The following is a 14,405-nucleotide window of genomic DNA, read 5'->3' as shown; positions in this document are numbered from 1 at the left end:
TCGCTCTGCACATGCTCCGTTTGGTGTGTATGGCTAGTTTTTTTCTTCTTTGTTGATTGACCCTGTGCTAATCACATGCACCCTGTCACTGTCCAGACAAAGTGTCAGGGGTTATGCAGCCTCATAGGACAGTCAGAGTAGAATGAAAACTCCTACAAGTTTAACCAGTGCTCAGCCGGACACAAGTCACAAGACTGCTATATACCGCCGATGAGAAAATATATATTTAGCAATTTATATTAACTAAAATAATTGCATTTCCATGATCTGTGCACTGTGGGAGACTGGATATAGTGAAAGAAGGGTCCTGGGTCTAGTAAAGCTTTAAATGGAAATGCATCAAAAATGCAGTACTTATGTTTGCATTTCTGCTGCGTTTTTGCAGCAAGATAAAAGACAACGTCCAAAACCACGTGTGAAAAAATGCACAAAGCAGGGGGAAAATACATCCCCAGCAACCTGCATAGGTGTGACCCAGGTCTAAGTGGTTATCACTTCCGACTGGCAGCACTAGAGTGGTCGGTTCAAATCCCAACCCCAGCAGTACCTGCCTGGAGATTCTATGTTCTCCCTGTGTCTGCAAGGATTCCTCCCACACGCCAAAGACGTCTTGGTAGGTTAGTTCCCTTCTCTCTAAACTGGCCTTAGTATGTGTGTATATATACAGTGAAGGAAATAAGTATTTGATCCCCTGCTGATTTTGAATGTTTGCCCGCTCACAAAGAACTGATGAGTCTAAAAATCGAATGGTAGGTGTATTGTAACACTGAGAGACAGAATAGCAACAAAAAAATTCAAAATAAATGCATGTCTAACAAATTATGCACTGATTTGCATGTTCATGAGGGAAATAAGTATTTGATCCCCTATCATTCAGCAGGATTTCTGGCTACCAGGTGTCTTTCATCCAGGTAACAAACTGAGGTTAGAAGCAGTCTCTTAAAGGGAGTGCTGCTAATCTCATTTTGTTACCTGTCTAAAAGACACCTGTCCACAGGAGCACTCAAACAATCAGATTCCAAACTCTCCACCATGGCAAAGACCAAAGAGCTGTCCAAGGATGTCAGGGACAAGATTGTAGACCTACACAAGGCTGGACTAGGCTACCAAACTATCGCCAAGCAGCTTGGTGAGAAGGTGACAACAGTTGGTGCAATCATTCGCAAACGGAAAAAACACAAAACAACTGTCAGTCTCCCTAGGTCTGGTGCACCATGCAAGATCTCACCTTGTGGAGTGTCAATGATCATGAGAACAATGAGGAATCATCCCAGAACTACACGTGAGGATCTTGTCAATGATCTCCAGGCATCTGGGACCACAGTCACCAAGAAAACAATTGGTAACACACTACGCCAACAAGGACTGAAATCCTGCAGTGCTCGCAAGGTCCCTCTGCTCAAGAAAGCACATGTCCAGGCCCATCTGAAGTTTGCCACTGAACATCTGAATGATGCAGAGGAGGACTGGTTGAAAGTGTTGTGGTCAGATGAGACCAAACTCAAGCTCTTTGGCATCAACTCAACTCGCCGGGTTTGGAGGAGGAGGAGGAGGAGGAAGAATGCTGCCTATGACTCCAAGAACACCATCCCAACTGTCAAACATAGTGGTGGAAACATTCTGCTTTGGGGGTGTTTTTCTGCTAAGGGAATATGACAACTGCACTGCATCAAAGGGACGATGGACGGGGCAATGTACCGTCAAATCTTGGGTGAGAACCTTCTTTCCTCAGCTAGGGCGTTGAAAATGGGTCGTGGATGGGTGTTCCAGCATGACAATGACCCAAAACACACGGCCAAGGCAACAAAGGAGTGTCTCAAGAAGAAGCACATTAAGGTCCTGGAGTGGCCTTGCCAGTCTCCAGACCTTAATCCGATTGAAAATCTGTGGAGGGAGCTGAAAGTTTGTCAGCTACCAAACCTTAATGACTTGTAGAGGATCTGCCAAGAGGAGTGGGCATTCCCTACCCTTGCCTTTCCACAGCTCTTGATTGCCAGCCTATGCAAATCACATAAATAATCTGCCCTTGGATATGTGAGCGGTGACAACACAGCAAAGAACTCTAGCACCGTTCACCACACTGATGAGATTTTCATGGGAACGGTACAACTGCGAACAATGTCTAGAACAGGGGAGTTATGATGTAGGGGATCATCCTCCCAGCAGCCAGACATATCTTAGAACCTTGGAAAAGGCAATATCCTAAAGACCTTAACCACTTGCCTACCGGGCATTTTCACCCCCTTCCTGCGCAGGCCAATTTTTAGCTTTCAGCGCTGTCGCACTTTGAATGACAATTGCACGGTCATGCAACACTGTACCCGAACAAAATGTTTATCATTTTTAAGAGACATATAGAGATCTGTTATGGGGGTATTTAATCACCACTGGGTGTTTTCTTTTTTGCTAAACAGAAAAATACCAAACATTTTGAAAAAAAAAATGTTTTTCTGTATTTGTTATAAAATTTGGTAAATAAGTAATTTTTCTCCTTCACTGAAAACTGATAGGCAACACTGACAGGTGGCAATAATAGGCACAGAGCGGTGGCACTAATAGACTGCACTGAGGGGCATTGACAGGCACCACTAATGGGCACTAAGAGGCAGCCCTGATTATCGGTGTAGATGTCCCCGTCAGCGTGAGGAGAGGACTGCCGATAACCGGCATTTCCTGTTTACATGTGATCAGCTGTGATTAGACACAGCTGATCACATAGTAAAGATCCTGCGTCATTGGCTCTTTACCGTGATCAGTGATGCGCTGTGTCTAAGGAACATGCCTGGTGAAGGGGTCCTGCGAGACCCCGAAACGTTGCCTTGCTGCAACTATGTGATCGTTCATTAAATCTTTTGGACCCATATTGGTGATCCTCAATGTGCTGGTGATATTCTCCCTTGCTGATTCTGTTTGGTTCCACCCGACGGTCGCTGCAGCACCCACTTATACACACCGCCATTTTTAACGCATGAACGTGTGCATTTAGATTGTACACTTGTGTCCAAGGGACACATCACACCACCGATCACTGTGCGTCCCCGTGGGTGGGCATGCACGGCTAGAGTGGGAGGATGTCATATGACGTCCCCCCAGAACAAGAGAGCTCCTGCCCCTCTGTCATTTCCCAATATGCAGGAGGCGGTTAAAAGGATGGTACTTGCATTGAATGAGAAATGTCCCTTATGCTGGTGGATGCGCTTTTCTGTGTAATGCTTCAGCTGTAATCTTCTGGTGCTACATGGGTTAATAAGAGCCACTGATCAAATGTGCTGACTATGCCCACCCTTCCTGCCTTCTTACTCCATTTATAAAAGATGTACTACTGTATCACTTTCCACAATGAAAGGCACTCTGTGAAGGGAAGATGGGGGGAAAAAATGAAGATTCCGCCTCCTCCATTCATAGAGTTCCTTTTTACTAAGTTGTATAGAAGAGAGATGTGCAGGTGTGAAAAGTCCCTCTGTGACAAGAAGGAATGTTCTTTCTGAACACTTTAATAAAGGCCCAGTGGCCTGTGTAAACAGCATCCCATCATACAGAACAACAGCCCTGCTCAGTTTTATTTGCATATTGGTCATGATAACATTTCCAACATATAATTAAATGTCTAAGCAACTGACCTGAACGTCTAAATCCTTCCGTAACAGGACATTTTGGGGCTTGAGATCTCGGTGAATTATAGCCGGGTCAAGACCATGAAGAAAATTCATTGCTACAGCCACCTGGTGAAGTATCTGAAATCTTAGAGCCCATGGTACGAGGGCCTCCTTCTCAATGAATGTCTGGAAAAGAGAGTACAGAGAGCCATGTGGCATGTACTCCATCACCAATCCGCACTCAATGTGCCCTCTATCCTCATTTTCATATAGGGCAAGGACACGAAGAACATATGTTGAATTTGCTTTCATCATCATGTCTTTTTCTTTCATCATCATGTCTTTTTCTTTCATAAAACTGGAAAACTCGGCACTAAAACTAGAAAAACAAAAGTATAATGTATCAATACCATAAATTGATAAAACACAAAAAATAATGTGCATAAACTTCTTAAGCAAATAAAACCCATCTATTGAACACTTCAGAGCAGCCATTCTCAACCAGGGCTTCATGGAACCTTAAAGTGCCTTCAGAAGTTGCTAGGGGTTCCACAAACCGTGGCTGACTGACTTCCCATCTAATGATACCTGCATAGTCCCAGGTTCTGTAGAACCCAGGGGTTCCTCCAGAGATTGCTAGGGGTTCCTTGAGTCGTGGCTGACTGACTTCCCATCTCATGGTACCTACATAGTCTCAGGTTCTGTGGAACCTTGGGTTCCTCCAGAGGTTGCTAGGGATTCCTTGAGTCAAAGCTGATTTAACTCCCATCTGATGGTGCCTGTATAGTTCTGGGTTCCGTGAGCCATGGCTGATTGACATCCTGTCTGAAGGTTCCTGCATAGTCCCAGGTTCTGTGGAACCCTGGGGTTCCTCCAAAGGTTGCTAGGGATTCCTTGCGTCATGGCTGATTGAAATCTCATCTGATGGTGCCTGCATAATTCCAGATTCCTCTAGAGCAGCATTTCTCAACCAGAATTCTCATCCAGAGGTTGTTAGGGGTTCCTTCAGCAAGGATCAGTTTCTGCCTCTCAGATAAATAACCACAGACACCTATTATATTCTTAGCTTTTTATAAGGGGTAATTCTTCTCAATGAGCACAAATGTAGAGCATTCTTCCCACTCACCACAATGATAATGTGCCAAGAGCTGTAGATATAGTAGTTATTGCCAGGTCTTCCCTGAATCAGATGGTTAATTTTAAGGCTTCCTCAATGTGAAAAATGTTGATAAAGGCTACTCTAGAGGTTGCAAAGGGATTCCTTGAGCTGTAGCTGATTTGACTTCCCATCTGATGGTGTCTGCATACTATTTGAGGCCAATGCCACTTGGCAGACAAGACATCTTTTCACCTGTCAGTAAGGGTCTTATTCTAACCACCAATGTAAGGGGGCAACTCTTCCCACCAATCACCAAGGTAAGGGTGGCATTCTGACTGTTGCTGTAAGGCCGAATGGCCACCAGTGTGGGAAAAAAGCATTCTTTCCACTGACCACCAATGTACGACCCCCCAATGAATTTATTTTAACATAGGTTCCCTGAGGTCTGGTTATTTCAAGGGTTTATCTGGGGTAAAAAAAAAGTTGAAAAAAGAGGGTATGTGTACCGTGTAACTGCTTTCAATGGAGCTGCCTCCCACAGTTAATTGCAGGAGGTACTGGGTGAGGCAGTTTACTGCTCCTGTTAGTGTATAGGCTGAGCTAATGATAAGAATTATAGTGCCGGGACTGATATAAATAATTAAATGTTCTTTGTAAAGTGCTGGAAAAAAAGTCAAGTAGGAGAAAGAATATTCAGTGTCATGTTCCTGTTGAGTAACTGCACAGAATACAATCGTATCACTTCCCTTTTTGAGCCTGACAAGGAAAGTATACCAACACGGTACAAGGCCAAGCTACATATTTACCAAATCCCCAGACAAACAATGAAACTTTTTAGTTTGGATGTGGTTTTTACGGCTGAGTCACACCAGCAGCCATGATTAGAATTCTATTGAAATGTCACGAGTGAGGAACTTCAGCCCCCTTAAAGAATAAATTTCACTTTTTAAAAAATAATAATACATGCACATTTTTTTTGCAGCTAAAAATATTTACTTTTTTTATTTTTTTGGAGCCTGCAAAGCATTGCACCCACAATCAGCAGAACATGGGTGCAGTGTCAGGCTCCTGCAGACTGTCAGTGTGGCTGTCTGCCCGTCACCTCTACAGGCAGGCAGTTACTGAATGACAGGAAGAATCAATGAACTACGAGGATGCTCAACAGCGCCCTCTCAGTTTGAGAACTGCAATGGCTGTGGGTAGTTGTAGTTCATTCATTCATTCACAGAACTTTGTGAATGGATGATGGGGCCGCGATCTTTTCAAATTGCGACAGCGGGTTCAGGGAGAAGATCTCCGGCCCACTGTCACAGAGAGCTGCAGGAGCAGGAATATGTTACATGTTCCACCCTAAAATTGGGTAGAATGTGTAACATTTTCCCAAATACAAACTTATCCTTTAACCACTTCCCGTCCGGCCCATATATATAAACGTCCGGACGGGAGCAGTGCAGGGGCGGGTTGCCGTTCATAAACGGCACCCGCCATTTTGGCCTGTGCGTGCTCTTTTGTGTGAGGTCCCGATCATGTGATCATTGATTGGCCAATCAGTGATCACATGAACAGTAGTAAACAAGATGTCACTTCTGACATCATTGCTTCCTACGTGTGAAATCTGTGAATGTTCACAGAGATCACATGGTACAGGGCTATTCACAACAGCCTTGTACCATGTGACAAGCTGTGACCAATCACAGCTCGCACAGTTTTTGCCAATGGCTGCAAGATTTCAGCCAGAGAGAAGCAGAAATGATTGCTTTTATACCCATAAAGGCTGTAAAAGCAATCAGTGTAAAAAAAAAAAGAAAGAAAAAAAATGTTCATCACCCCCCACAAGTAGTACAGTGTCGCTAGGGTGACAGTATGTTAAAAAATAAATTAATAATAATATAAGAAAATAAAAATGTAAAAAAAAAATTTTAAAAAAAGTTATTTTTGGTTATAAACTATTTTGGGTTATTTTTTTTACTAAAAATATAATTGAATGCATTTTGGTCAAGATTTATGAAGAAAGATTATTTGCAAAATTTTATAAGAAAAACACTTTTTTAAAAAATTGTTGGACTTTTTCATTTATATAGCAAAAAAAATAAAAATCTCAGCGGTAAATAAATACCACCAAAATAAAATGTTATCTGTCTCAAAAAAATGCTAAAAAATCTATATGGGTACAGTGTTGCATGACTGCGCAATTGTCATTCAAAATGTGATAGCGCTGAAAGCTGAAAATTGGCCTGGACAGGAAGGGGGTGAAAGTTTTTGGACTTGAAGTGGTTAATGATGGCTCACCCCTCTCCATCAATGCTGCCATTTTTGAATGTCTGGTACATGTACAGATGTGCCAAAGGGCTCTATCCGGCCTTTGGGACCTGGCAGGGTCCTGTGGCACAAATGGCAATTGTCACACACAAACCCATACATAACAGAGGCCTTGGACTTCCTTAGCTGCACCATCCTTTCACCCATGTGCAGGGAAACCCTCTGATGCCAAATATCACTGCTGGGTCCCGAAGACCAGAGAAAGCCCATCAGTACATCTGTGAGCCACAACATTCTCACCAAAGAAGAAGTCCTCTATGTAATACCATTTGGTTTGACAGGTTCTCTTTAGCCACTTGACCTCTGGAAGGTTTTACCCCTTTCATGACCAAAGCATTTTATTTTATTTTTTGCTATTGAGCACTGTGCTACTTTAGCTGGCACTTGCGTGGTCATGCAGCACTGTGCCCAAATGGAATTTCAATAATTTTTTCACACATACAGAGTTTTCTTTAGGTGGTATTTGATCACCACTCAGATGTTTTTTATTATTATAAAAATGAAAAAAAAGACTAAAAATTGTGAAAAACATCTTTTATTTCCTGCTATAAAACATACAGAAAAAAGGAAATCAAATTTAATGTCAAAACTAGGTCACCCCCACGAAAGGTGCTAAATGTGGCAGAGTAGAGGGGGGGGGGGGGAGATAAGAAAGATAAGTGGAAATTCCCCTTTTGGGTGGAACTCTGCTCTGAATACTAAAGCGGAAGCAATGACCTGACATCACTTGCGTTTACTCGGAAATAAACAGCGCCATTTAAAAAAAAACGAAAGCATCCAATCACACTGAATTTGGTGTGCTCAGATGCTTTAAAGGGCAGAGGAGGGATCTGGGGTCTTGTTGACCCCAGATCTCTCCATGAAGAGTACCTGTCACTGCCCATTGCTGCCACAGGGAATATTTACATTTGTTTGTGACAGCAATAAAAGTGATCAAACAAATTTTTTTAAGTGGCAGTGTAAAAAAAAAAAAAAAAAAAAATTAAAATGCCTCATTCCCCCCCTTCCTCCCTGCTCATGCACAAAGGCAAAAGCATGTGTCAGTCTCTTACGTGCACAAACAGTGATCGTCCCACCAGTGCTGGGGCAAGGTTATCTAGAGCCCAGGGCGAACATGCCACACTGCGCTCCCCCACGATGTATGAGCATCATGTGTGAACAACCCACCCCCCCACCCCAAAAAAAAAACTGAGTACAGCAGCATAAATCCACCCTCTGTTGAAATACCCCCTTTTAGCACAAATCTTTGCCCCCCCCCCCCATCTCTCAAATTCCACCCAGCACAAATCCCCCCCATTTCCCCCTCCTAGCACAAATCATCTTCCCCCCCAATCCCCCCTCCCCACACAAATCCCCCTAAATCACCACTTTTAACATACCCCCCCCCCCCCCACCCCAATTTTCCCTCGTAGAACAATACTTACCAGGCCAATTTTCAGCTTTCAGTGCTGTCGCACTTTGACAATTGCACGGTCATGCAACACTGTACCCATATGAAATTTTTTTTGAGACAGATAGAGCTTTCTTTTGTTGGTATTTAATCACCTCTGGGTTTTTGATTTTTTGCTAAACAAACCAAAAACAACAGAAATTTTTGAAAAAAAAACTTTTTTTCCTAGTTTTTGTTATAAAATTTTGTAAATAAGTGATCTTTCTCCTTCACTGATGTGCGCTAATGAGGCTGCAGTGATGGGCACTGATGAGGAGGCACTGATGGGCATTGACAGGCAGCACTCATATATGGCGCTGATAGGCAGCACTGACTGGCACTGATAGGTGGCATTGATGTGCACTGACAGGTGGTACTGCTGGGGCTACACTGATCATCAGGGCACACTGATCATCAGTGCCCTGATAGGAGAGGGAATGGGAGAGTATTATGATAGGAGGGGGGATTTGGGGGATAGGATTTCTGCTAGGAGGGGTGATTTTGTTTTTTGGACAGGGGAGATTTTTGCAGGGAAACCAGGGGATTGGAGCTAGGAGATGGGATTCAGTGGCAAAGATTTGTGCTGAGATGGGGGATTCGGAGGAGGGTGAATAATTGCATTTTTCTTGGCAGAATTTTGGCTTGCAGGGGGAATTTTTGCTGTTTTTTTAGGGGGAAAGATTTTATTATTATTATTATACAGGATTTATATAGTGCCAACAGTTTGTGAAGCACTTTACAATATAAAGGGAGACAGTACAATTACAATACATTTCAGTACAAAAGGAATAGGAGGGCCCGGCTCGCAGAGCTTACAATCTATAGATTTATGCTGAGACGTGAAATGAGGGCACTCAACAGATCTCTTCCTTCCCAGCTAGTACTCTGCCCTGCTGACCAGGGTGGATAAAAATCAATGATTTTTTAAAAAAAAAATAAAAATCTGATTTATTTTTTTTATTTAAATCAGATTTTTTTAAATAAAATGCTTTTTGAGGAAAATATATTACCATCCAAAGGTTATTCCATCATGAAATAAAGATTACCGTATTTTTCGCTCCATAAGACGCACTTTTTTCCTCCCAAAAAAGGGGGGAAAATGTCAGTGCGTCTTATGGAGCGAATATAGAGCAGCCTGTCCGGTATTTCCACCGCCGCCGTGCAGAATACCGGGCCGGCCGCTCAGCTCTGCAGCGGGACCTTATGGAGAGGACTGCTGACCTTTGGGGAGGTGGGGAGCGGGTACCTGAATTGGACAGATACCCGCTCTTACTTCTTTGTTCTTTGATCTTACCTGTTCCTCTATCCAGCGGCGCGCTGTCTTCCGGCTTCTGTAGTGTGGGCATGACAGCCGGGTGCCAAGTGCGCATGCGCAAGAAGCGGTGCTTTTTGTGAATGGCAAGGCGGTACCTGGGACACATGACAGATCCCAGAAGCCGCCGGACCAATCACAAAGCGCAAGTGCTTCTCGCTCATGCGCACTGGGCACCCGGCTGTCATGCCGAGCGCCATTACAGAAGCCGGGAAGACAGCGCGTGGCTGGATAGAGGAACAGGTAAGATCAAACAAAAACTCTGCGGAAGTAAGAGCGGGTACCTGTCCAATTCAGGTACCCGCTCCCCACCTCCCCAAAGGTCAGCAGTCATCTGTACTGTCCGCAGTCTCTGGTCATCCCTGTGCTGTTCTGCAGTCTCTGGTCATCCCTGTGCTGTTCTGCAGTCTCTGGTCATCCCTGTGCTGTTCTGCAGTCTCTGGTCATCCCTGTGCTGTCCGCAGTCTCTGGTCATCCCTGTGCTGTCCGCAGTCTCTGGTCATCCCTGTGCTGTCCGCAGTCTCTGGTCATCCCTGTGCTGTCCGCAGTCTCTGGTCATCCCTGTGCTGTCCGCAGTCTCTGGTCATCCCTGTGCTGTCCGCAGTCTCTGGTCATCCCTGTGCTGTCCGCAGTCTCTGGTCATCCCTGTGCTGTCCGCAGTCTCTGGTCATCCCTGTGCTGTCCGCAGTCTCTGGTCATCCCTGTACTATGTCTGCAGTCCATTAGTTCAGAATTTTTTTTTCCTGTTTTCTGCCTCTAAAACCTAGGTGCGTCTTATGGTCAGGGGCGTCTTATGGAGCGAAAAATACGGTAGTTTTTTAATTATGTAGAATAAGGCTGTATATGAATATTTTTTTGGGTAAATAAATTCCATGAATCCATTCACAATGTCATGCTCTTCCAGAGGTTTTTGAAAGATTATTGGGCAGTTTCTCTGCCTACAAGATATTATCACAGATGCTTGGTTTACTTTTGCAGTTCTCAAAACTGAATTTGACTCAGCGGAGATCACATGCCTCTTCTTCACAGCAAAAATGTTATAACATGAACAGAGTTAAGAAAAAAGACCTTCATCCTAACTTCTACAAACCTATGAATACAGAATCAACCCCTTCAGTGCTAAGTTTCAAGAAGTTCAAACAATATTTTTCTGATTGTTTGGAGTGGAATAAATCTGCACAAGAAGAAAGTGAAACTAAGTGTGAGGAGGAAGGGGCTGACAGTCTAAGTTTTTTAAAATATATATATTTTGTTTAGCCAAATTAGTTAACAAACATGGATGTTTGTTTAATCTCCCTGGCGGTATGATTATTTCAGATTTTTGGTGCTGAAAGCGGTACCATTTTTTTGCATGGAAATATGTATTTTTTTTTATATTGTAGGCCTGTAGTTTAGGAATAACTCACTGAAATCTGTCCGAACAAGAGTCTAGTAAACATTCCGGATATGGTAAAACTTGAAACACAAAATCAAAAATTATAATTGAATAAATAATCATAAAAAATAATATAATAATAATAAGTTTAATTCAATAATATAATCAAACCAAAAACACTGAAATTTGAAATAGAGCGTCAAGTTCGCACATCACTGAGCAAAGTCGCAAAATCGTTTTCAGTGTCTGATGACGAATTTCCCCCACGAATCATTATTACTCAATTCTGCAAGTGGTTCTGATTTACTATCGCTGTTCTCTAGCTGGTCTAAAACTGCTTTTGACCTAAAGGGACGCTTTTTGGACGCCATGGACTTTTCTAAGTTTCCAGGCAGAAAGAACAGTAAGAATGCAGGCAGGGGACAGGACAAAGCAGTAGGGACAAAATGTATGTGAAATGTTTTGAAACAGCAATGTTTTACTATGTAATAATCATTTTTAAAAAAATTTCAATTTTTAAAAAAATTTCAAATTTGCTGCCAGTTCCGGCGCCCGTACGTCCCAACGTCACAGGGACCGGAACACGGAAGCCGGCATCGGCCAGAGGAGATGGCCGGGGACGCTGCAGGGGACACATCGCGGGAGCGAAGGACAAGGTAAGCTCTGCAGGGACTCCCTGAGCAACGCCGCATGGTAAGCCCGAGTGTAGCTCGGGGATACCGCTTTTGGTACTGAAACTCTACCCCGAGCTACACTCGGGAATACCGCCAGGGGGGTTAAGCAAATAGCATATGCTGTAATGTTATTGTTTCAGTTGAATAAATATCTATTTAAATTGTTATTATTAAGGTGATGATTATTTTTCTCCTTCCTAAATACAACAGAAAAATTGTCCAAATATATTAAACTGGGGATAAAAAAACTAATATGAAAAGTTGTTATTCTAAAAATCTTCATCTACTTGCATATTAAAGTTAAACCAGCAAGAATTAGTCTTTATGTAGAAAACTAGGATTTAAATCAAGCCGTACCGACTAGTGATTTAAATCAGTTTGATTTAAATCAAATCCACCCTGCTGCTGACCCCTCACCCCTTTACACTGCCCTGCTGACCTCATAACCCCTTTTCTCCACCCGGTCATATGCTCTGTTGACCCCCTGCACACTGTCCTCTGCTCCGATAACCCCCCATACACTGTCCTACACACTAATGGCTTCTGTAGTCTGCCCTATAAACTGCTGACCTCCTCCCCCATCCTCTGCCCTGCTGACCCCCCCCCCCCCCCCATCCTCTGCCCTGCTGACCCCCCCCCCCCCATCCTCTGCCCTGCTGACCTCCCCCCCCATCCTCTGTCCTGCTGAACCCCCAATCCTCTGTCCTGCTGACCCCCTGTACACTGCACCCCCACATCGGACAGGCTAGATCCAACCCTGCTGATGGGATTGTTGTGTGTATGGCCTCCACAGATCAGACCCCCATTGTATTCCTGGGATCGGTCAATGGTGAACAGACTCCATACACGATGTTCTAGAACGATCGGTCTCTCACCAGCTCTGCCGATCCAGAATCTTCACCGCGACCTCCATCCCCAGCTTCTTGCTCCGTGTTCTGAACACCCGACCGAACCCCCCGCTCCCGATCATCCGCATCCCCTCCATATCCTCCGCCGGTAGTCTCAGCATGTCTCCGCCGTATGCCGGACAGATGACAGCTCTGTAAACCACCCGACACCGTGACAGCTTCACTGCGCATGAACAAACCAAACCCCGCCTATCCCCGTAGTAGGGACGGAGTTGTGGCTCAGCGATGCAGAGCCATCCCAGCACAGCCTGAGAAAGGGGGCGTGACCGCTCTGGAACTAGTTTTCGGCCCCGCCCCTCACTTCTTGGGTACTTCCAAGCTGTGCTGCTCCAGCTCCTCTGTGTTCTGGTGCAGGGCTCTGTCTGTATGAGGCTGGCCAGTCTAAACAGTGACATTCGAACAGAGCCCAAAGAGCCCCTCTGCCAGGTCCTCCTTCTTCAATGACCCTCTGCCAGGTCCTCCTTCCCCAACAGTCCCTCTGCCAGGTCCTCCTGCCCCAAGGGCCCATCTGCCAGGTCCTTCTTTCCAAAGCCCCCCCCCCCCCCCGTCCTCCTTCCCCAATGTCCCCAGGTCCACCTTCCCGGGGGCCCCTCTGCCAAGTCCTCCTTCCCTAATGGCCCCTCTACCAAGTCCTCCTTCCCCAAGGGCCCCTCTGTGGGTTCCTCCATCTTCAAAGAGCTCCTCTGTTGCATCCTTTTTCCTTAAGGACCACTCCCTCCTCTAATGACTCCCAAGCAGAGCTCATGTCCTGGTCTCTATAAATACATGGAGTGTATAAAGAGAACCTGTCTTCTATCATATTGCATTGCTCCTTCTCGGTGTCATTGTATATGTGGATGATGTGTATTGTGTATGTATATAGGAAGAGTGAGCCCAGACATTTCACACCTCAAAAACTTGCATGACCCCCAACATTGGTGGTCAGGACTCATGAGGAGCTCAGATCAAGATCCAAACCCACGTGTGTTAGCCTGCCAGGGGGCTGTCTCCTGTATGGGCCAATCATCTGCAGCCGGGAGCATTCCCCACCTTGCATGGTCCTTGTATGGAAAACCCCAGCTGCAGATGATTGGCCCATACAGGGTACACCTTCCTGGTGGGCCCGCACACATGGGTTGGCATCCTGCTCTGAACACACCTGATCTAATCAGGACAATTAGAGAGATCAAACCTACCTAACAGGAACACGGCAAGCAATAGACACCTAGCCATGATTGGCTGGCACAGCAGTCACATGATCAGAAAGGTCCCGATCGCAAGGAGAGATCGGGACCTTTCCGTGGAACACCGACACATGCTGGGAGTGTGCAGGGCGTGCGCTCTTAGCACAGGTTTGTTTACAAATTTAATTGGTATTTCTGAATCTTGGCTTCATTCTTTGCATGACTGGGCCATTAATATTCCTGGCTATGTTCTCTTTTGGAGAGACGGGGGAAATAGAAAAGTTGGCGGTGTCTGTCTCTATGTGAGAAGTGATCTCAGAGCGAGTGTAAAAGAGGACCTAGTTGATGGAGAGTGTGATGAGGCTGTATTATGGGTAGAACTGCACATGGGGGTGCGGACTACAAAGGTAATCATTGGAGTTTGTTATAGGATTTCCAGTGTTAATGAGGAGGTGAAGACTCAGCTCCTTGCACAGATAGAAAGGGCTGCAAGGGCTGGGACAGTGATAATAATGGATGAATAATGGATT

General features: G+C 44.8%; 1 protein-coding gene across 1 annotated transcript in view; it reads right to left on the bottom strand.

Annotated features, from left to right (window-relative positions):
* LOC149452253 (ankyrin repeat and protein kinase domain-containing protein 1-like) overlaps positions 1-12,864 on the bottom strand; it is a 45,491-nt gene extending 32,627 nt beyond the window's left edge. Inside the window, exons 1-2 of the mRNA XM_089689573.1 lie at positions 12,680-12,864; positions 3,621-3,975 (exon numbers count right to left, since the gene is read on the bottom strand). Coding sequence (XP_089545699.1) covers positions 3,621-3,975; positions 12,680-12,813 — 489 coding nt within the window. The 5' untranslated portion in view covers positions 12,814-12,864. The remainder of the gene's footprint in view (positions 1-3,620; positions 3,976-12,679) is intronic.
* Between the last annotated feature and the right edge of the window lie 1,541 nt (positions 12,865-14,405).

This window comes from Staurois parvus, unplaced genomic scaffold (genome assembly GCF_062004578.1).
Source record: "Staurois parvus isolate SC_StPar_1 unplaced genomic scaffold, SC_StPar_1.0 ptg000486l, whole genome shotgun sequence".
Lineage (NCBI taxonomy): Eukaryota > Metazoa > Chordata > Amphibia > Anura > Ranidae > Staurois > Staurois parvus.
This window is presented reverse-complemented; position numbering and strand designations above follow the sequence as displayed.